Source organism: Strix aluco, chromosome 26 (genome assembly GCF_031877795.1).
Source record: "Strix aluco isolate bStrAlu1 chromosome 26, bStrAlu1.hap1, whole genome shotgun sequence".
Classification (NCBI taxonomy): Eukaryota; Metazoa; Chordata; class Aves; order Strigiformes; family Strigidae; genus Strix; species Strix aluco.
In genome coordinates, this window is record NC_133956.1 from 3,129,950 (window position 1) to 3,151,709 (window position 21,760).

Genomic DNA, 21,760 nt, shown 5'->3' on the forward strand with positions numbered 1-21,760 from the left:
TGTAAAATAGTTTTGTAGGCAGGCAGTCGGATTATGAAATGTTATTTCCATCGCAATTTGGAACTGCAAGAAAAAAAAAAACAGAAGCGTATTTCACATATCCCTCCCCACCACCACCACCCCCTGTTCCAGACACGGAAATGATGCTTAAATCACTTTATCTGCTACTGTTTTGGGAAGCTTATCAAGCGTGTGGCCAGAGTCGTGTGCCCACTTGTTTTGAGTGATGTGAAAGTTTGCACGGTTCTGCTCCCAGTCTGAGCCGAAGGCATCTGAGTGCTGTCTAGCGTGGGAAGTGTATATTTAGATTTTGGTTAGACTGGAGATAAGTGTGAAGCTGGATGGGCTTGGATTTGTATGTTGTTGGTTGTTTCAAAAGTGGTGAAATCCACTTCAGGTGGGTTTGACTTGACTTGGACCTGGGGGAGCAGGGATGTTTCTTTATGCTTTGCTAAGTTTGTCCTTGCTATTTCCTTTCTATAACCATTCTGACTCTGGTTTGCTGCTCTTGAGTCTCAAAAACTAATTCCTGTACTGACAAAATACTCCTGTAAACAGTACATCTCTTGTAAACAACATCTTCAGCCAGGCAGTTCAGGCACACGTCAAGGTAAATACAGATGTTCTTATTTTAGTTCCCCCGTTGCCACTGTGGGCAGAGGTGGGAGCAGACGAGGCTGGTGGGGGCGATGCTGGTGAGCAGGACATGGCCGGGGCTGTGGTCAGGGTGCAGCACACCAGAGCAGGAAGGACTCTCCGTGCTTTAGCCCTCCTGTTCAGGGGGCAATTTTGGAAGAGAATTTAGTAATAAACATTTTTCTTCTGTGACTTTGTTACATACAGACTATTAAAGAGGAGACGGACGGCTTGCATGAAGAGCTGGAGTTCATCCGACTCCTTGGAACTGATTTAATTTTTGCCTGTGGCGAAACTGAGAAACCAGAAGTGAAAAAGAGCATTGATGAGGTAGGAAAACCAGCAGCCTCTCCTTCAGATAACATCAGGTAGGAGCAAGTGGGAGCTCCAGTAGAAGAGCCTAACGAATTTTGTGGGCAATCTTGTGTTCCGCAGATGAACAACGCGTGGGAAAATCTAAACAAAACGTGGAAGGAGAGGCTTGAAAAGCTTGAAGAAGCCATGCAGTCGGCTGTGCAATACCAAGATACGCTTCAAGTAAGAGGCAGAGCTGTTTGTGTGGAGTGGGTAGACCTTGGGAACACCACTGCAAATCTTCTCCCTGAGGTGCACTAACACAAAGCAGAAAACATCTCCTGGGCGAGTGTTTGCAGCCTCTGATAGGGCTCAACAACCAGCTCCAAGGAGGAGCAGATATTTGATTGCATTTGTCTTCCCAAATCTGCTTCATTTCCGCACGAAGCAGCAGGATGAGCCTGGCTGCTGTCAGGTCCTCGTGCTGGAAGCAGGAGAGGGGAGGAAAGCGCTTGCAAAAGCGAGTGCTGGCCAAGCAGGCACCTCTGCCCCCAAAGACAAGTTTCACAGTTGTAGGGTTTCCCCGACCAGCTGCGGGGGGAGCACGCTCTGTCATTCCCTTTGCTAACGGCGTCTGCGCTCCTTGCAGGCCATGTTTGACTGGCTGGATAACGCCGTGATCAAACTCTGCAACATGTCTCCTGTCGGCACTGACCTCAACACGGTTAAGGAGCAAATGAACGAGATGAAGGTACACGGGCAGAGCGGGGCCGGTTCTTGCTTTGCAGCGCAGAGCTTGTGCTCCAGTGATTCATTTTGTTCTGGTTTTTGTCCTGCTTGTTTTGGCAGGAGTTTAAAATGGAGGTTTACCAGCAGCAGATTGAGATGGAAAAGCTTAATCACCAAGGTGAACTGATGCTAAAAAAAGCTACAGATGAGACAGACAGAGACATCATAAAGGAACCACTGACAGAGCTGAAACATCTCTGGGAGAATTTGGGCGAGAAAATTGCTCACAGACAGGTAGAGAGAAGATCTGGGCTTTTGCAAGTGCGGGGCTGAAACTCGCTGGGATGCTCCACCTGCTTCATCACTTAAACTTTCCTTTTCCATCCCTGTCCTTGCCCAGCACAAGTTAGAAGCCGCTCTCCTGGCGCTCGGCCAGTTTCAGCACGCATTGGCGGAGCTGATGGCCTGGCTGACCCACACCGAGGAGCTGCTGGATGCACAAAAACCCATCAATGGAGACCCCAAAGTCATCGAGGTTGAACTCGCAAAGCACCATGTGAGTACTCCCACTCCAGGTCCATTTTTAGTCTATTCCTGTTGCAGGATTTTATTTCTCATGAAGGGTTCAAGTCCATGAGAACCTGCAGGAATTAACAGGGGGTTTTAGAGAAGTGTCCAACACATTTAGAGAGGTTTGCCCAACACTTCTCTCGTAGGTGCTGAAGAACGATGTCCTGGCCCACCAAGCGACCGTGGAGACAGTGAACAAAGCGGGCAACGAGCTGCTGGAGTCGAGCGCAGGGGATGACGCCAGCAGCCTCCGGAACCGCCTGGAGAAGTTGAACTCGTGCTGGGAGTCGGTGCTGCAAAAGACAGAGGAGAGGGAGCAGCAGCTGCAGTCCACGCTCCAGCAGGTCAGCGAGACGTGTCGGGGGTACACCCTGTGCAGTGGGTTGCTGCTGAGGGTCCGCTCCCCCCTTTGCTTTGGGAGGAGATGAAGAGGGAAAGAAGTAGAGAGACACTGGAATTTTTTTATGCAAGTTTTTCACGTAACTCGTAGACCTGGAGTGGTTCAGTGCCTGCCCAGAAGCATGGCAGGGCCCAGGCACATCCGCGTGGTGAAGGATATGCCATGTATACCCCTCCTTAAGGCACTGGTACATCCAGCTCTGCCTTTTTATCTGATTTTGAAGCAAACACAGCGTTAACCCTGGCGCATGATCAATGGTGGCTGATGTCATCTGATCCGTGGCCGATAATATGTTCCCGAACAGGCCCAGGGTTTCCATGGTGAGATTGAAGACTTCCTCCTGTGGCTAACGAGGATGGAGAGCCAATTGTCGGCATCAAAACCCACGGGAGGTCTGCCAGAAACTGCCCGGGAACAACTCAATGCCCACATGGTAATTTCTTAGGAGAGATTTTTAATGCTTTTAATTCAGCAAGCTCCTGTCTGTCAAATATCAGCATTAAAACTTTTCCTTTCTATATCTAATGGGAAGAAGAGTGTTTCTCTGGTCTTTTCTTAGAGATAATTTTGCACTTGATGCCTGGGACGAGCATCATGATGCTTTAACCACCTTTCGCTGATCAAAGTGACCCACTGCTGTCACTTTGCTGCCTGCCCTGAACGTAATTTTCTCTCGCCCTGAGTCGCAGCGAGCCGTGGCCCCTCTCCGAGCTCTTCCTTTGTGTAACGTTTGGGTGATGCCTCCCTTGCAGGAGCTGTACAGCCAGCTCAAGGCCAAGGAGGACGTCTACAGTCAGCTGCTGGCCAAGGGGCGACTGATGTTGCTGAACCGCGATGACTCTGGCTCGGGCTCCAAGACGGAGCAGAGCGTAGCGCTGCTGGAGCAGAAATGGTGCCTGGTCAGCACCAAGATGGAGGAGAGAAAGGTAGTGTTGGCAGAGAGGCACCGTCCAGCCTCGCCCCATGAGCTGCTCTGACAGCACGTGCTCCCTGCTGCGCTGCTCGGCTTTCCCGGGAGGGATGGAGCCAGTCGAGGCCGGAGAGGAGGGCTGGGGGTGGTTCTTTTAGACAACCTCTCTCTTGGTTGGACAGGTTGAGTTTGTCTTTCAGGTGGTGCTGTCTGAGCATCAAGCTGTTACTGTTTTTTTCTAGATAGTCACCAGAGTTGGTTAAATCACACAGAAAATGAGAGTGAAATTGCATTTTGGGTTAATTTAGAGGAAAGGTGGGAAGAAACCTCCCGCGGCTCTGAAAGGCAGGCTCTGTTGGTCCTCTGAGAGACAGCAGGCCAAATCCTCCTCCGAGCTGACTCCATCCTAGGCTTTTGGCTGGTGATGAGATAAAACAAGGGACGCAGTGGCCTCAGCCCAGAATAAATTTGCAGTGCTGCAGCTGTTGCTATCGAAATATCATCCACCTCATTTACCGAGCCGCTCTCCCCATGGCGATCCCTTTCTTGGGAAGCTGAGGGTGACGCAGCTGCTCGTGTGCCGATGAAGGCCTCCCCTTTCAGGGACGATTCTTGTTTTGAAAGAAAGCGGTGGCTTTCACGGAAGCCCCCTCCCCTTGGTAAACAAGTCGCGTTCCCGGGCCGAGGCGATGAGGTTCCTGTTAGAGGGATGTTTCAGCAGGGACACAAAGGCTGCCTCTGTCTGCGAAACGGCGGATCGTGAGCTCTCACCCTCTGTGTTGTGTTTTTTTCCCCCCTCCCTTTTTCCCTCCCCGCTGCGGCAGGCAAAGCTGGAGGAGGCGCTGGCCTTGGCCACGGACTTCCAGAACTCCCTCCAGGATTTCATCAACTGGCTCACGCTGGCCGAGCAGAGCCTGAACATCGCACCCCCGGCCAGCCTTATCCTCAACGCTGTGCTGGCCCAGATCGACGAGCACAAGGTACCGGTGCCGTGAGCACCCAACGGCTCCCCGGGGTGGAGGGAGCAAGGGTGGCACCTCATCTCCCCTGCACCCACGGGCTGCTCGCAGGCCCGTCCGGCTCCCCTTACAGACAGAAGGACACACCTTTGCTGTTCACAGGTGTTTGCCAACGAGGTGAACGCTCATCGGGATCGGATCATCGAGCTGGATCAAACTGGGAACCAGCTGAAGTTTCTCAGTCAAAAGCAGGATGTGGTGTTGATCAAGAACCTGCTGGTGAGCGTCCAGTCCCGCTGGGAGAAGGTCGTCCAGCGCTCGGTGGAGCGGGGACGGGCTCTTGATGATGCCAGGAAGCGAGCCAAGCAGGTGAGAGAAGTGGGAAAGGTGCAACAGACCCCAAGGGCCAGCCTTGAGGGCAGGAGGTCCTGAGACAAGAAAAGGTCTGGGGATACCACCAGTGTTAAATTTCAGACTTGCTCCTGTTTCTTTGTAGTTCCACGAAGCTTGGAAGAAACTGATTGATTGGCTGGAGGATGCAGAAAATCACCTGGACTCGGAGCTGGAGATTTCCAATGATCCCGACAAAATCAAGCTCCAGCTCTCCAAACACAAGGTAGAGCTTTGCCAAAGCAAGACTGGTGCTGGACGCTGGGTGGAAGGGTGCTGTGCTGGGAGGGGGAGCAGGGCAACATCTCCTCTGCAGTCAGGACCACGGAGAGGCATGTCCATGCCTACCGCTGCCATGGAAAACGTTCAGATGGGGACCTTCACAAGCATCAGGTGTCTTCAGAGAGCCAAGGCCAGGCTTTCTGAAGCAGTTTTCTCTTTGGTTTCCAGGAGTTCCAGAAGACACTGGGCGGGAAGCAACCCGTCTACGATACCACCATCAGGACAGGCAGAGCCCTCAAAGAAAAAGCCTTGCTTCCAGATGACACTCAAAAGCTGGACAATTTACTGGGAGAAGTCCGGGATAAGTGGGACACGGTGTGTGGCAAATCTGTGGAAAGGTAAGTCCAGCCCTAACGTTGCACCAGCTGCGCTCGTTTGCCAAGGACTTATCAAAGGGGAGAGCAGAGCAGGGGAGGTCATTTCATGGGGTGGTTGGAGAAGGTCACTGGGACATGACAAAAGGAGGTGAGTTTGTTCGTGGAAGTTCATGGGGGTGTTTGCTTTGCAGGCAGCACAAGCTGGAAGAAGCTCTCTTGTTCTCTGGCCAGTTCATGGATGCGCTGCAGGCCTTGGTGGACTGGCTCTACAAGGTGGAACCCCAGTTAGCTGAAGACCAGCCTGTCCATGGTGACCTGGATCTGGTCATGAACCTGATGGATGCTCACAAGGTGAGAGCGCCTTTTCCAGCTCTTCTCAGAGACATGAGTGGGGCTTGTCTTCCCCGGGAGCCAAAGAACAGAGGAGCCAGAGTTGCTGCAGAGCCGTGTGTCTCGCTGCTCTGCTTTGCTGTGGTGGACAAGGAGAGCAAAAACAGGGCGAAGAAGTGGGAAGAAACTTTTACGTTACTGGGAAGGTTACAGGAGCTGGAGCTCTGTCCTTCTGAGATGCTATCAGTCAGATCTGTTGAGGGTTTAGTCTTGAAAAGATGGCTGAATTTATAGTCCTCTATAAACTTTGGTCTTGGCAGTTCTCTCTTGGTCATATGATGAAATCCCCGGGCAGGGCTTGGGCATCCGTTCAAGACAGCCGCTGTGTTACAGCCTGAGCAGGGACTAGAACTTGCCTGCTCCAGGTCTTGACCACTTCTGCCAGGGTGGAAAGCTGGGGCTCCTACCCCAAAACGCGCTCAGGAGCTGCCTGCGCTGTCTAGCTCCCTGCCTGCCTGCCCTCCCATCGCGCCGGGTTGTGGTGGATCCCTGATGTGCGTGCAGAAAACCATGTTCCAAACCATTTCAGATGTTCCCTCCTGGGTTTTTTTCCTCCCCCACATGAAACAACCTGCTGGGACTGACCAGCCCTGCTTGACTGCTGCCCTCTCTCCCTCCAGGTTTTCCAGAAGGAGCTGGGGAAGCGCACGGGGACAGTCCAGGTGCTGAAACGCTCCGGCCGGGAGCTCATCGAGAACAGCCGAGACGACACGACCTGGGTGAAGGTGCAGCTGCAGGAGCTGAGCAACCGGTGGGACACAGTGTGCAAGCTGTCCGTGTCCAAACAAACCCGCCTGGAACAGGCCTTGAAGCAGGTGAGCAGAAGGTTACGGGTGGAAACGACCTCACAGAGCTTTGCTGGGCTCCAGGTTCATGCCAGGAGGTCAACACAAACCTCAGGGAAGAGGTTTTGCCCGGTGGCTGATCTCCTGGCCAAGCAGGACACCCCAGCCCTGCAGCAGTTACCAGTGAGAACTGTAAAGCAATGGGTTGGTGTCAGTTATTTATTCTTTTCCCCAAAGAAGAGCCAAAAAAGGCTGATTTGAAAAGGGAGGATGAAAAGATCTCACCGATGTGCACAGCAGGAATAGAGCGGTGATCAGAGACTGTCCAGGCTGGTGTTTACTAATGTCCAGTGCAAGAGAGAGACCTAGATTGAAGCTAATGAAAAAAGGTCACAGAATCATCTAGGTTGGAAAGGACCTTGAAGATCATCCAGTCCAACCATTAACCTAGCACTGCCAGTTCCCAACTACACCATATCTCTCAGCGCTATGTTGACCCTACTCTTAAACACCTCCAGGGATGGGGGCTCCACCACCTCCCTGGGCAGCCCATTCCACTGCCTAATAACCCGTTCTGGAAAGAAATACTTCCTTAGGTCAAAGGCTCTTAAGTAGTTTTTATGTCAAGCAGGCAATTTACAGAATAAACTACCCAGGTGCCAAATTGGTCAGAGCACAGGTAGTTGTTTTTAAAAACATTTAGTTCTTCAGTGCAGCTGACGCCGAGGGGAGGGAGGTGCCCAGCCATGGTGGGACCCATCTGCTGGTGCTGCACAAACCCAGGCCAACGGACGGGGCTTTTTTCCCCCCTTTTTTAATTTATTTTTAAAGTCCCTTTCAGCCCTTTGTCTATCCAGCTCAGCAGTGAACGGAGCGGCCTGTTTCAGGAGGAGGAGGGCTAACACCTATGCTCTTGTCACCACAGGCAGAGGAGTTCAGGACGGCCGTGCACATGCTGCTGGAGTGGCTCTCGGAGGCAGAGCAGTCCCTGCGCTTTCGGGGCGCGCTTCCCGACGACGCCGAGGCCTTGCAGTCCCTCATCGACGCACACAAGGTAGCGGGGAGCTCGGAAAGGCAACCCGAGCAAAATTTATAGGGGACGATATTGCAAAATAATTCATTTGGGCCTTTCAGGAGTTCATGAAGAAAGTGGAGGAGAAGAGAGTGGATGTGAACGCGGCAGTGGGCATGGGGGAGGTCATCCTGGCTGCCTGCCACCCCGACTGCATCACCACCATCAAACACTGGATCACCATCATCCGAGCCAGGTTTGAGGAGGTGAGTCCTGTGTTCCAGGCTGATGGCGAGAGGGGCTGGTGGACACCACCACCACCAGGGATGGCCACAGGGTGATGGTTCCTGTGCCAGGTTTCCCACACTGGACTGACGGTCGTCTCTGTGTTTCCAACAGGTCCTCACGTGGGCAAAGCAGCACCAGCAGAGACTGGAGGCTGCGCTGTCCGAGCTGGTGGCGAATGCAGAGCTCCTGGAAGAGCTCCTGGCTTGGATCCAGTGGGCTGAGACAACCCTGATCCAGCGGGACCAGGAGCCCATGCCACAAAATATTGATCAGGTCAAAGCCCTCATCTCCGAACACCAGGTGAGCCCAGTGCTGAACGCAGCAGGCGCTCGGGAGAAGGGCGGGGGGTGGATTTTCCTGCCCCTCCATGGAGGAGGCAGTGACTTCTCTTGGAAGTCCCTGTTCAAACAGCATGTGGCCCAACCGGAGCTGTCACCTGGGAGCAAAGCCAGCCCAGGGGATGATCTCCAGCATCTGCAGATCCAAGCCACAGCTTGACCCTGAGCCCCCATCGCTTAACGCTCACGTCTCCGCTACGGGCTTGGCACGTCCCAGCGAGGATCTGGAGCAACAGGAGACTGAAAATGTCTTGAAACTGCAAAGGTTTTCTTGTCCCTTTTGACAGTCCTTCATGGAGGAGATGACACGGAAACAGCCAGACGTGGACCGGGTCACAAAGACATACAAGAGGAAAGCTACTGAGCCCCCCCACGGGCCTTTCATCGAGAAGTCCCGCAGCAACAGTATGTCTCCGCTCGATACGCAGCTTTCAGTGAAACGTGCTACTGTGGGAGGAAATGAAACACATAGGAAACTAATTAACTTTGATTATCAATTAACAAGGCATCCTGCATTGACAGCCACCAGGAAGGCAGTTGAAACTTGTCAGGAGGGGAAAATCCAGGTGGCATTTGCCAAAACACCCGTGCTGGGGTGTGCGGTGCCTGGGGAAGCTTGTGCTGTCACTGTTCTTCTCTTTCTCTCTGCAGTTGCTTTGTGATGAGGTTTTGGGGTCTTTTGTTATGTTGTTTCTCAAAGCCAGAGTCCACTGTGAATTCCCAAGTGCAAAGGGAGCGCTGGGGGTGGGAGTTGGGTGTAGAGCCATCCATCACTCCGTCCTCCTACCTGGGGACACTGCATCCCTTTGGAGAGCAGCCAGCAAGGCCGTGGGAGGTTTTCTATGTGAAAAATAAAATGTATTTCATTGCTGCTCTTTCCCGGGCTGCTCAGACTTGTTGAACCCATCAACACCACCTCAAACCAATTCCTTTCCTCCCTTTTTCCAGGAAAATCTTTGAGTCAGGCCGCCCCCCCCAGCATGCCCATTATCTCCCAGTCAGAAACAAAGAACCCCCGGATAAACCAGCTCTCGGCCCGCTGGCAGCAGGTCTGGCTGCTGGCGCTGGAGCGGCAGCGGAAGCTCAACGATGCCCTGGACAGGCTGGAGGAGGTAACGGCCACCGGCTGCTCGGGGCAGGGAGCGGGGAGCAGTGCTGGGGGTTGAGAAGCATTTTAAATTAGTGCTGCCTCTTGAATTGCCCAGCTCTTGCAGACGGTTATTGCTGCCTTTTCTGAAAATGCCAAAAGAAAAAGAAAAAAATACTCCTGAAATATTAAGGCTGAAAACTACCTTCTGTAATTAACTGCACATTAATGAACTGTTTTGTGCCCCTGCAGTCGGTATCTGTAGAGGTAATGACAGCCAGGCCTGCTTTACTCCTAGTAATTAGTTTAACAATTACTGTCTATATCTTTTCCAAACATCTAATGTAATTTTTGTTTTTATTTATGCTTAACAAAGCAGCTATGCCCAGAAGTGAGTGTTTTTGTTTTTTGTTGCTTTTGCTGTAGGTCAGTTCAGTTTATACGTATTAATGTTTTTTCTTTGTTGCTTTTAACTCCAAGAATGTTTAGAGAAAAAAAAAAAAAAAAGCGCTAAAAATTGTTGCATTACCTTGCTGTGAGCTGCTTGAGCTGGTGGGGTTGTGGGAGTCCTGTCAGGGGGGGATAAAAAGGGTGTTAGTTTAAATTGGAGGGTGACTGGTTCGTCTGAGGCTGGTGGCAGAGCCGCAGGGCCAGGTTTTGCAGAGCTGAGATGTGCCCCAGGCACTGTCTTACCTGGAGGATGAGCAAGAAATCCCTCCTCAGCTCCTTAGATGGAAAGGGAGAGGGGAAACACGTGCCCAAAATGATGCCAACAATGAGTATTCCTCCTGGGCAGAGCCTGGCAAGTCGTTAGGCGAAATCCCGGGTCAGGAACCATCCCCAAACGCCCGAGCAGAGACGGGGGGGTGTGTGTGTGTCTGTGTGCAAGTAGCTGATATCTCTGCGTATGTGTACGTACAGCAGCGTGGGGGATGCTGCATCCCGTGTCGATGATGCGCGGTCCCCGTGGTGGCTGTCGGCTACGCTGTGTGTCCTTCTGTTCTGGAAAGTCCATTGGAGTGGCCCCCTCGTTAACGGGGGTCGTCTGGATAAACCCAGATTAACCTTCCCGGGAGGGCGGGCGGTGCGGGGGGTGAGTGTTAATGCCAGGAGCTCGGGCAGGGGCTGACCTGAAGGCCGGGGTTTTAGGGTGCTGTAGGGCCAGGGGTGCTGCTCCTTCGGGGATTTCCCCCACTGACTCTCACGGGTTTCCTTCCAGTTGAAGGAATTTGCAAACTTCGACTTCGATGTCTGGCGGAAGAAGTATATGCGCTGGATGAACCACAAGAAATCCCGTGTCATGGATTTCTTCCGGCGCATCGACAAAGACCAAGACGGGAAGATCACCCGGCAGGAGTTTATCGACGGCATCCTGGCCTCTAGTAAGTCCCTCTCTGCCTGAAACGAGCTCGGCAAACGGCCACCTCAGTGTGGCGAGAGGTCGACCCTGCTCGAGGACTGAGACGCAGCTCCGACATCTGATGAGTGAGGTCCCTGCATCAGTCACTCCTTTCTCTCTCTTTCCAGAATTCCCCACCACGAAGCTGGAGATGACGGCGGTGGCTGACATCTTTGACCGTGACGGCGACGGCTACATCGATTACTATGAGTTTGTGGCTGCTCTCCATCCCAACAAGGATGCCTACCGCCCCACCACTGACGCCGACAAGATCGAAGATGAGGTAAAGCACCAGAAGAGATGGGTGCTTGGGGGCGTTGGGGTGGTTCAGGCTGCGGGTTGGCAGTAGGGAGGACAAAAAGGAAGAAAAAAAAGGATTGTGGTGGTGCTGAGCCCAAAATATTTGGGTACTGCCAGTACCTACCATGTTTTTGAAGGAAAGGCTGCTTAGGGCTGTGCGTTATCCAAGCAGTGCCTTGTATTTGGGGGAGAATCCCAAAATCCTGGTCCCTTACCTGTGTTGTTGGTGATGGCAGGTCACCAGGCAAGTGGCCCAGTGCAAGTGTGCCAAGAGATTTCAAGTGGAGCAGATCGGCGAGAACAAATACCGGGTAAGGCTGAGGGGGCCAAACGCTGCCCCGGCGGCACAAATCCTGCTCCCCCTTCCCACTCATGGGGGGCTGATCACCGACGGGGTGCCCAGCCTGGCGCCGGGGGACCCCCCTGGGCTCCCCGGGGCGAGATGGAGACCTCGTCCTCCGGCTCCTGGCGGAGGTGGCTGGGCTGTGTTTGCCCAGCGTCATCCTCGGCCCCAGGGCGTTCCCCGAATCGGGAGAGCATAAAAGTGGCCCTGTTCTGGGGCTGCCGGCCCGCCGGCCCCGTGAAACGCTGCATTCACTCCGCCGGCAGCCGCCCTTGAAGTTTTGCTCGTGGATGAGTGTACCTTACGCCTGTGTTTTTCTTAGCTCGGTCCCGAAGAAGGGAGAATAATTTCCTTAAAGAATCTCTTTGTAACAAGCTCGCTGTTTATGTTTCAGATCGTTCACCGAGGTGAACTGGTGAAAGGCGCTGGCAGCAGAGCTGCCGCTTTCCTGCCCGCTGGTTTTGGGGCTGATGCTCTGGCTGGGAGGAGCCGAGCCGCAGCCCTCGCCCCCCCACCCCCGGCTGCACCAGCCCAGGCTCCCTGAGCTTCTACCCTACCCCCAAATAGCATGAACCCCACAGATTTCTAACTACCTGCAGTTAACAGTTTTCATGGTTATTGCACTGTTAATCCCATAAATGTTTTTCTTGTTTTTCTTTCCCCTCCTCTTCCTCTCGACTTTCCTCCCCCCCCTCCCCATCCCCTCTCCCTCCACAACTCTTCTCTCTCCGTAGTTCTTCCTCGGCAATCAGGTACAGTTTGCCTTGCAATGCTGTCTCTCACCTCTTTTTTTTTTTAAAAAAAAAAAAAAAACGTAGCTTTGTGTGCCTGTGGTGCTGCTCTGTCCTTTGTTGCTGTGGGAGGATGTGATCTGTGAGTGCTGCTCAGCAGAGCCTGGTACAGGGGAGTGCCTGAGCTGGGAGGGCCACCCCAAAAAAAAGACTGCACTGGGCAGAAAAAGGGGAAAAATTCCGTGGAAAAAGCAGGATTTGACAAAAATGGAGAGATTTTTCTCTCCGTGGCTCCTTTCTCGGATACATTGGGGGTGTCAATGGTAACCAGTAGCAAATCATGGCCAGCCCGGGTGAAATCACGGGGGTACAACTACCTCCACGAGGGCTGTACCAGGCTCTGGGTGGGTTTGGATCGCGATCACGGTGGAATGAGAATGCTGAGTCCACCCCTTTAATCCCCTAGGTAACGATAACTAAACCCCCGTCCCCGCTACACCCACTGAGTAACTCCTAACCGGAGCAAGGCTCACAAAACCTGCATGTGTCCCCACGACCCGGGCTGAGCGGGGCAGCGTGCATGAGTGCGGCGGGTTCGGGGGGCAGAGCTCTTATTTGATTTTATTTTTTAACGGGACTGAGGCATCACGTGCCGTTACGATGTGCCCACTGCCCCCGCTCGAATAGAAAAGCATATTTTTCATGTGGAATGATGGTACCAAAAACATGCCCAAAAAGAAACAAACTTGGATGCTGGAAGTGGACGGAGCCAAGAGAGCTCTGGCTTTAATTTAGGCAGTGATTATAGAAACGTTTTCAACAGCAACTGAAAAATAACGTACCTATGGCAGTGGAAATGAGAATTGACTTGTCCCTGGTGCAGAACTAGTATGTAGAGCCCGGAGAGAGGGAAGGCAGCTCCCCTGCCCTCTCCCTGCCCGCGGGCACCATGGCCGTGCCGAACGCGGCTGTTCGCTGCCGCGCTGGGGCCAGCACGTTTTGGTAGGACCCCCCGAGCAGGGAGAGCCACCAGTGCACGGTCCAGGGTCCCATCTCCCTGCGGGCAGGAGGGTCAGAGATGCTGTTACCTCCTGCCCCTCTGCCTGCCACAACCCATCTCAGTGTGGCTTTGCACTCTCTGTTTTCATTTCATCTCTTGGGTTTTGCGTCCCAGGGAAAACGTTGCTGCTTTTTTTTGCTTTTTTTTTTTAATTCTTCTGAAGATGGTCTTGCTTTCAAAGGCTGGTTCCCCTGTTCTCTCATCACACCTGGATGCAGAGCTGCTACGTCTGAGCCAGGGTCCCGGTGTCCCGCACCGGCTCTGCCACCTGCCCGGTGCAGAGGGCAAGCAGGAGCCTGGACTTGGCTGTCCAGGAGATTTAGGGAGCTTTGAAAAAACAGACACATGCTTCTGATTCAGGGTGCATTTGTTTGATATAGCAGGTGTTTAAAATCACTAATGAACATTGCAATCACTAATCAACATTGCTGCAGGATTCCTGCCTGGATTCCCATCACTCTGCACTCACCGAAACATCCTCACTGGGTGATCTCTGCGGCGGGGGCTTTCTGGCTGGTGGGGTCAAGTCTGAGGCTCAGTGAAATCCCTGGGCTTCAGACTTGATGATAAGAGGTTTCTGGCTCAGCGGTGACGCAGCACTGCTTGCCTTGCTGATTCACCGGCACTCAGGGATCTGAATCAGCCGGCTCTTTTCCACGTGGGCTGCACCAGGAGGGTGATGGCATTGCCAGCCTCTATTTCCTTCAAAATAAAAGAAAAAAATACAATTCTGGCGGATAAAACCCATCCAGAGACCAAATTCCAAAATCTTATTTGCTGCTCTAAAAAATTCTCTTCCCAGCTTTAAAACTAAAGCATTTGGATAGTTGCATCATCTTAAAACCGCGCAGCAGAAAAACTCCTGTAAACCGGTACCAGCCTGCGCTTATTCCAGAAGAACCTATCTGGAGAAAATTTAGAAGTATTCAATAGATTGCTAAAAGCATTTGGTGCAGCCTGCTGTGAGAAGGAGCCCAGTGTCCCTCGTTGTGTCCCCCTTGTCTGAACTGTTTCTCGGCTCCGCAGTTCGGCGATTCCCAGCAGCTGCGGCTGGTCCGTATCCTGCGGAGCACGGTCATGGTTCGCGTCGGTGGAGGATGGATGGCCCTGGATGAATTTTTAGTGAAGAATGATCCTTGCAGAGGTAAGGCAATTCCTGGGGTTTATACAACTGGTGTCTTCTCACCCGGTAAGGGGAGTTTGAGAACTTGGTCTGCTGCGACTTTGAATGACCAGATGGTACTAGAGAGGGTCTGAGTTATCCAAATAACAGGTGGGAGCTGGAGAAAACAGATCCAGAGCAAACCACAGGACTTAAAATCGTGAAATTTGGCAATACTGGATCAAGTCTCGCAGCGTTTAGCCAGGTGTCTTGGGAGGAGGAGAAGGACGGGTTGTGTTTCTTGTTTTTAAGAGCCCGGTGAGCGGAGCTGCGTTGCCGTGTTGGGGGTCTTGGCTTCCCTTTGAAGCGGTCGGTGCATGCGTGTGGCTGTGCGTGATGCAGTGAGCTTTATAAAGGTGACCTGAAAGAATTCAAAAGGTTTAAAGCCAGGAGATGGTAAAATCCTGATCAGAGACACTCTGGGGAGAAGATGCTCTGGCCCAGGGTCTGTGAACCTGTGGTACTGCCACACAGGGCTGTGACCACGGGGCACTGGTGGTCCAGCTCGTCCTAGTGAATAAGGAGACATTTCTCCTGTCACTTTGAACCACTTGATTTCTCTCTGATGTATTTCTAATACAAGTTTTCTCAGCTCATTTATTGTCTTTGGAGCAGTGGCATAAGGAACTAATTTGGAAACCCTGAGGTGTGCAGTACCAGGCACCTTAAATACCTGTTTGCAGCGAGAGGTGCTGCTGGTGCTGGGTCTTCTAGCGGCTTAAATTAACTTTCTTCCCCCAGCTCTGCCCGTGAGGGTGGAATGTGGCCCCCCTTCTTTTTTCCAGATTACCACGTGTCAGATTAGAGTTGTAAAAGGGGGTGCATTTGGACATCGTTGTCCGTGGGGCTGTTCAGGGCTGGGCTGGGTTCTTTAGGGGATTTTGTGCACCACATCCTGCTGGAAATGTGTCAATAAGGGTCACCTTACACAAGTGTGTCCCAGGGATTGACCAGCCCAGCAGTGAAAGAAAAAAGATGTTTCAGTTCAGCATTTAAACAGGAAAATTCAAGTGCAAGAAGCTCCTGGATGAACTGAGCTTAAGGAAGACGCAGCAGCACATTAGAAGGGAAGAACCACCCAAATCTTGGGTTTTTAGGGCTGAGCAGGGTTTGCTGGAGCTCGTTTGGTGGGACTCGTTTGGGCGGGATGGTTGGGCTAATGCAGTCTGGGGTCACATACTGTGGGCGCAGAGAACCGGAGTCGTCTCCTTTCCAGAACCTTCTGTCTTGAGGTTTTATCATGGTCAGAGCTGGGGGCTGGAAGCGACGCTCCGCTGCGACGGGCCGAGAGCCGTGACCGGGGGACAGAGAAGGATTAGCAAGGGGGCTGGCCAGGAATGAAGTGCATCAGGGCTGTGTGTTTTGGAGAGCTTAGGTCTGTGCTCCATATGTCCCTGTCTCACTGGGGTCTCCGAGATGTTAATTGCTTCGGATCTGGCTTCTTCAAGCTGCCGCCTAACCATTCCTTGCTCCTGCTGTCCCACGGCTCTTGCTGAAAGCAGCACGATTTACACCGTGTACCGCTCGCTCCGGGGAAGCTCCAAGGTTTTCCTGCTCCTCTGGCCTCCCCCGTTCACGCTTTGCAGCAGATGTTTTACAGCGCTGACATCGAGGTTATTTCCATCCCTTGCTTATCTAGCGTGGTGCTTCCCTTCTGCAATTGCTTTCTTGGCTTTCTGGTCCATAACGCATCGACTCTAAAATTGCTCCCGTGTCCCGTAAGGCTCGGTGCGTGCCCTTGCTCTCTCTTTGAACACCGTGAGCATGAAACACACGTCAGCTGGCCCAGGAGCTGAAGTCCACAGACTTTCTCCCTGCTTGGTTGCCTCTTTCTTGTCGAAGAGAGACCCTCCAGCTCTTTGAGGCGTTTCAATGAAAATTTTAAAGTTGGCTTTTAGTGGTGGTCACTTTTCTCTCACCTCTCCCCAAAAATTGGTGAAGAGCTGCCCGGAGCTGTGAGAGAGCAGAATCTCAACACTTCAAAGCTGCTCTTACTATTTTTAAGCCATGTTAAAGGTGACATTGGCCACTGTTGTAACGTGGTGTGTTTAAAGACCATCAGGATGCTTTCCCCGAGACACAAGAGAATAACAGAGCATCCAGTATGAATTCGTGGCCCTCAGGCAGCTCTTAATCAGCCACTTTCTCCAAGAGCTGATCCATGGCAGGAGGTGGTTAGGGCAGAGCGGGGAGATGGGCTTGGGGAGGCATCAGGAGGACACGTGCTCCGACCCCTGGAGCCTCCTGAGCCCTGGTAACAATGTTGGATTCGTGCAAACCTCAGGTCTCCTCTCCTTTGTCCCCTTCCAGCACGAGGACGGACCAACCTTGAACTCCGAGAGAAATTCATCTTGCCGGAAGGGGCCTCCCAGGGAATGACGCCATTCCGATCGCGAGGCCGAAGATCCAAACCATCCTCCCGAGCAGCCTCCCCGACGCGATCCAGTTCCAGCGCCAGCCAGAGCAACCACAGCTGCGCCTCCATGCCATCCTCTCCCGCAACTCCGGCCAGCGGAGCCAAGGTGGGGTTCGCGCGTGGCACCTTCCTCCCTCCTCTCCTTTAGAAACCAGTGGCCTCCAAATCCTCCCAGCGAGATCAGGAGCTGCAGGTGTATGGAGGAGGAGGAGGAAGGTTGGGGCTTGGGGGCTTGATGGTTACTGTGGTCTCTAGATGACGTTCATGGTGTCTGCAGGGAGAACCCCCTGTCCCTGCGGGATGGGTGGGGTGGAATGCTGCAGGACAGGTTTTCAGCCCAAGCGTGGACGCTCGTGGCTCCTCAGGAGGGTCCCCGGCGCTGGTCGTGCAGCCGAAGGCTCCTGGTCCCCAAGGCAGGGCCGGGCCGCAGCCTGGCAGGAAGAAACCATCGCCCATCGTCTCTCCCACCACATCATTCACCCATGCATGTTTTATTTCATCATCTGTTCGGGTTTTTTCCCTTTATTTTAATCTATATATTTCCTGTTTGGTTCTCATTTCGGTTTAGTACCGTTTTCCCCCCATTCCAAATACTTTTCCATTTCTTTTTTTTTTTTTTTACTTACTCCCACCTCTCCCCCCTCCCCCCCCCCCCTTGGATTTTCCATTTCACAGACTCCACATCACTTCTCTCGATGTTATGACAAACCCTGGTTGATAAACAGTAAAGCGGGCACCCCCCTGAGGGGATTCGATTATTCCGACTTCCAGCTCTCGAGCGCCGAGGTAGAGTATGGTCTCGCAGCCCCGAGGACCTGCTGACAGGCCGGAGTGCCGCTGGCACGGAGAAGTTCCTGCTCCCCTGCCTGTTTTAACGCTTTCCTTGTGGTAGAGCAGCGCTTGTTAGCACCGCTAACGCTCGGACTGTTAGCGTTTTTCATGGGTTTCTAACTCGGATTAAATAAAACATAAAGCCCAACGGCTTGCAGCTCACATTCACCTGCTTTCAGACCGCGAGAGCGACGTTTATCCTCTTGTGCTTTAAAAAAAAAAAAAATTTCCAAGCTTTAAGAGCTTAAGCATGGGAAAGCAGCTGTGTTTGGCTTTCAAAAAATTAAAATCCAGCAGCCGAGTTGAGACTTGAAAATCAGCTACAGCGCATGCACAGTAACCACATCGCCTTCGTTTTTATGAAGCGCTTGTTTTTATCACTGTGTTGAAGCACGTCTGGTGTGTCCGGCACTGTCACCAGCTTGATGCTCCCAGGAGGATGAATTCGGGATGAGACTTTGATCTCCCTAAAGTTTCAGCCTCCCTGTGGACTTTTCCTGACCTTGTGAATCGGTGATGAGAAATCCTGGGTAGATCTCGGTGATTCACTGGCAAGATAACTGCATCTTGCTTGGCGGCGCTTTCACGCAGAAAAGGAATTATTTTTAAATCATCAGAAGGTCAGGAGCACTTCCCCGGTTGCTCTAAATTGCCTGCTTGCTGCTGTTAACATGTTTATAAAATAGGATCAAGGAGGAGAATCGAAATCTCTGATGGTGGACGTGGTACCTTCGCACTCACGTGTTAATGGATTTGAATTCCTGCGGTGCCCGAAGGGGAGCCCGCTGCTCAGCTGCCCCTCTCCCACCCTCCTCTCCCCCACTGCAGCTCCAGTTTCATGACATTTCAAGATTTCCCAGTTTCCCAAAAATCACAAAATTGCAGGGGATGGAGGGAAACCTCCCCAGCTGTTGCTTTAACACTCATTGGGAAAAGCCCTCTGGTATTAACGTACGTCTGTCCGGGGATGCAGCTGGGCTGGAGCCGTCCCTGCAGCGATGTCCCCCCAAGCCCCGGGGGACAGGGGACACCCTGCAGCGCTGCCCCAAACGCAAGAGCTTTGGTTGGTGTCCAGAAACTGGAGCTGCCCTTTCCAGCTGGATCCAGGTGCCCTCGCCCTGCTGGCACCTTCCCCTTCGCTTTCCTCCGCAGCGGCGGGAGCAGAGCTGCCTGTTGTGCCTCTTTCCCTGCGTTTGTAACATCTTAAAGGTCAGGAAAAGCACCGTTTCAGGATGCGACCGCAGCTGATTCGCTGTGGTTTGTGTCCCTGTTTGTCGCTGGTGCCTTGCTCTTAAAATTTGTCTGCGCTTGGGTGCGTGGACCCCCCCGGGGCACCGGGGTGACGTCCCTCCTCGCAGTCACCCTGCGCTGATGCCTCCCTCCAGCGGGATGCGTTTCTCAAGACACCACGTTGCATTTGACCTTCCAAAATGGTCCTGAGCTGCTTAGATGCTAAAATACCCATTTTTGCAAGATTTCGTGTTCTCTTTGTGGAGCTTTTGAACCCAGATGATGCTGTCCTCTGGCTGGATAGCAGCTTTGCTCTTATTTTTTTTCCCAACAACCAGCTGTGCATCAGCCCGCGGCGCACAAACTGCCGTTGCCCTCCAAATTTTCCGGATCCAAGCTTTTTTCTTTTTTATTAACCGCTGCTGAAACGACAGCTTGTGTTCTCCTTGACCATTAAGATGGGTGTTCCTTAAACGTCCAAATCTTTTTGCCGAGGTGCTGATCTCGGGCGTGATCTTGACCCGTTACAGCCCAGGTGACACCTGAAAGATGCTCTGTGTGTGCTTCCTCCCAAGGTGACCCCCTCGGCGGGCAGCAAGCTGAAGCGACCCACCTTCCACTCCAGCCGAACCTCCCTGGCTGGGGACACCAGTAACAGCTCCTCACCTGTCTCTACAGGTGCCAAAACCAGTCGGGCAGGTAAGTTAGGTGTAAAAACAAAAAAACTCCTGCCGCTGCTCTTCCTACTTAAATTGGCAGAGAAAATAATATTTCGGGAGCCCGCAGTGAGTGGGGGAGGCCGATGGCCACCGCTGTGTCCTGCCTGGGAGAGGAGGACGCTGCTGCTTCGTTAAAAGCTCAGAAATGAAACAGTTCTGGTGCTGAACCCCCCGATTGAGGGGTGCTGGGGGGGTGGTTGAAAGCAGCTGCAGCGGTGCTGGGGATTTGGGTGCCGGTCGGTCCGGGGATGGAGAGGCATCCTCCTCCTCCTCCTCAGCCTGCTCACGGCTCCCTCGGCTCCCCTTGCAGATCCTAAAAAAACAGCCAGTCGTCCCACCAGCCGCGCCGGGAGCCGCACGGGGAGCCGGGCCAGCAGCCGGCGGGGAAGCGACGCCTCCGATTTTGACCTTCTGGAAACGCAGTCGGCGTGCTCGGACACTTCGGAGAGCAGCGTGGCCGGCGGGCAGGGCGGCTCGCGCCGGGGGATGGCCAAACCCTCCAAAATCCCAACCATGTCCAAGAAAACAACCACTGCCACCCCAAAAACTCCAGGCCCTAAAAGATAATACTGTACCCACGCCCTCCTGAAAGAAAGAAAATACAACCTGTGTCCAATTTTTAACCCTGCTACGTACATTGGATGTATATTTATTCTAAATGGGAGAAACTATATTGTTAAAAGTGTAAAAGAAAGTTGTGTTATGAAGCTGCCTTATTTGTTTTTTTTTGTTTTGGGTTTTTTTTTTTTTCCTTTTTTGTAAGTTACTATTTTCATGTGAATATTTATGTAGATAAAAATTGCCTCTCGGTGACCCCTGTTTGGAGAGGGGCCTGGAAAACTGAAATGTGGGAGAGAAAGAAAAAAAAGAAAAAAAAAAACGAAAAAGAAAAAAAAAAAAAAGAGGAAGCAAAAAAAGGTCAAGATGTGAAAGTGTAAAGAAAAACTAAAATATAAATAGGATTTCTGCGCGGTGCAGGGTGTGAACCTGCTTTATCTTTTAGGATTGTTTCCTAAATGCATCTTTATAAACTTAACTTGCTGTCTCAGCAAGGTAAATTATATTTAAAAACAAAGACCTGAATCCTACAGTGTTCAAGGAACTCTCTTTTTGTAAATCACAGATACCTCAACCAGAGAAACATGAGGTGAGGGGACTTGGGGCTTATGTTTCCATTTTTTTAAAGCTATGTGGTTTTACCTGAAGAAAGCGGAGTTTGACTTAATAAAATTTGCACACACTACAGCAAAGGTCATGACAATTGCTGTCTCGAAAATACTGTCCCGACAACTTCGTTTGTAAAGAGCAAAGCGATGGGGAGGGGTTTGGGGAGGGGGTTCACGCTGAAGCTGGCCGGAGGAGAGCACGCTGGTAAGATTGCAGGTCTGGATCACTCAGATACATCCCTTAGCGGTGGTGGGGCCGACAAATTAGAGGATTCTTCTGGATTGATGGCCTAAGAGACCAAGGTGTTCCCTACAGAATCACTATTTATCTGCATCTCTTTTTCCTATTTATTATCGAACTGGTCATTCCACTTCCAACCAGGCTGAGATTGATGTGACCTCTGCTCCTAGAAGAAATCTGGACTTACACGCACAGTTGCTTGTCCTTGAAATGAGTCTCACCAGCACACTTGCTACGAGTCCTGTCTCGCTTTTGTACGCTACTTTTTCTTTGTAATAAAATCAAACTGACCAAGTGACCAGGAGACGGGCCGGGGGAGTGGGACTCTCCAGAGCTCCTGTATTTATTAAATATTGTTCCTCTCCGGCTCTGACCGTGTTGCTGTGTGATTCTCTCAATTGGTTTAAATTGAGGCAAAACTGAAGCTCTACCAATGAATTGTTTAAAAACCAGACACATTTTTGTATTAAAATTGCTTGCGGTAATAAACAATCTTGCCTCCTACTTTATTCCACAGTGTTAGCTTTTTAAGTCTGAGAGCCGGAGCTGTTTATCCCGTGCGAGGAGGCGACGGCTGCGCCAGCCCCGGGGTGTCTGCACCCGGGTTTCCTTGCAGAACTGGAGCAGGGAACCACCAGCCCCACAATTAAAAGGCCCAGGTGGGTGGGTGGGTGCTGGCGAGGGTGCTGGGTGGTGTGGGTACCCACCGCTGGAGTGGGTGCCCGCCGGCGAGGATGCCGACCGATGAGGGTGGGTGTTGGTGAGGTGGGTGCTC

The 21,760-nt window shown here is 52.2% G+C and overlaps 1 protein-coding gene across 19 annotated transcripts in view; it reads left to right on the forward strand.

Moving 5' to 3' along the window:
- The window catches only part of MACF1 (microtubule actin crosslinking factor 1), a 145,701-nt gene extending 124,212 nt beyond the window's left edge, over positions 1 to 21,489 (forward strand). For 10 of the 19 annotated variants that reach the window (XM_074807249.1, XM_074807251.1, XM_074807254.1 and 7 more), the window contains 28 exons: positions 844 to 966; positions 1,072 to 1,173; positions 1,580 to 1,681; positions 1,780 to 1,953; positions 2,060 to 2,215; positions 2,376 to 2,573; positions 2,934 to 3,062; positions 3,382 to 3,555; positions 4,364 to 4,519; positions 4,661 to 4,867; positions 4,995 to 5,114; positions 5,339 to 5,508; positions 5,679 to 5,838; positions 6,498 to 6,692; positions 7,588 to 7,716; positions 7,797 to 7,940; positions 8,074 to 8,262; positions 8,588 to 8,705; positions 9,249 to 9,412; positions 10,607 to 10,769; positions 10,915 to 11,069; positions 11,323 to 11,397; positions 12,164 to 12,181; positions 14,247 to 14,364; positions 16,693 to 16,904; positions 17,474 to 17,584; positions 19,435 to 19,558; positions 19,889 to 21,489. In XM_074807249.1, coding sequence (XP_074663350.1) covers positions 844 to 966; positions 1,072 to 1,173; positions 1,580 to 1,681; positions 1,780 to 1,953; positions 2,060 to 2,215; positions 2,376 to 2,573; positions 2,934 to 3,062; positions 3,382 to 3,555; positions 4,364 to 4,519; positions 4,661 to 4,867; positions 4,995 to 5,114; positions 5,339 to 5,508; positions 5,679 to 5,838; positions 6,498 to 6,692; positions 7,588 to 7,716; positions 7,797 to 7,940; positions 8,074 to 8,262; positions 8,588 to 8,705; positions 9,249 to 9,412; positions 10,607 to 10,769; positions 10,915 to 11,069; positions 11,323 to 11,397; positions 12,164 to 12,181; positions 14,247 to 14,364; positions 16,693 to 16,904; positions 17,474 to 17,584; positions 19,435 to 19,558; positions 19,889 to 20,145 — 4,143 coding nt within the window. In that variant the 3' untranslated portion in view covers positions 20,146 to 21,489. The remainder of the gene's footprint in view (positions 1 to 843; positions 967 to 1,071; positions 1,174 to 1,579; positions 1,682 to 1,779; positions 1,954 to 2,059; positions 2,216 to 2,375; positions 2,574 to 2,933; positions 3,063 to 3,381; positions 3,556 to 4,363; positions 4,520 to 4,660; positions 4,868 to 4,994; positions 5,115 to 5,338; positions 5,509 to 5,678; positions 5,839 to 6,497; positions 6,693 to 7,587; positions 7,717 to 7,796; positions 7,941 to 8,073; positions 8,263 to 8,587; positions 8,706 to 9,248; positions 9,413 to 10,606; positions 10,770 to 10,914; positions 11,070 to 11,322; positions 11,398 to 12,163; positions 12,182 to 14,246; positions 14,365 to 16,692; positions 16,905 to 17,473; positions 17,585 to 19,434; positions 19,559 to 19,888) is intronic. The other 9 variants (XM_074807260.1, XM_074807261.1, XM_074807264.1 and 6 more) reach the window with 3 other exon arrangements.
- The last annotated feature ends 271 nt before the right edge of the window (positions 21,490 to 21,760 follow it).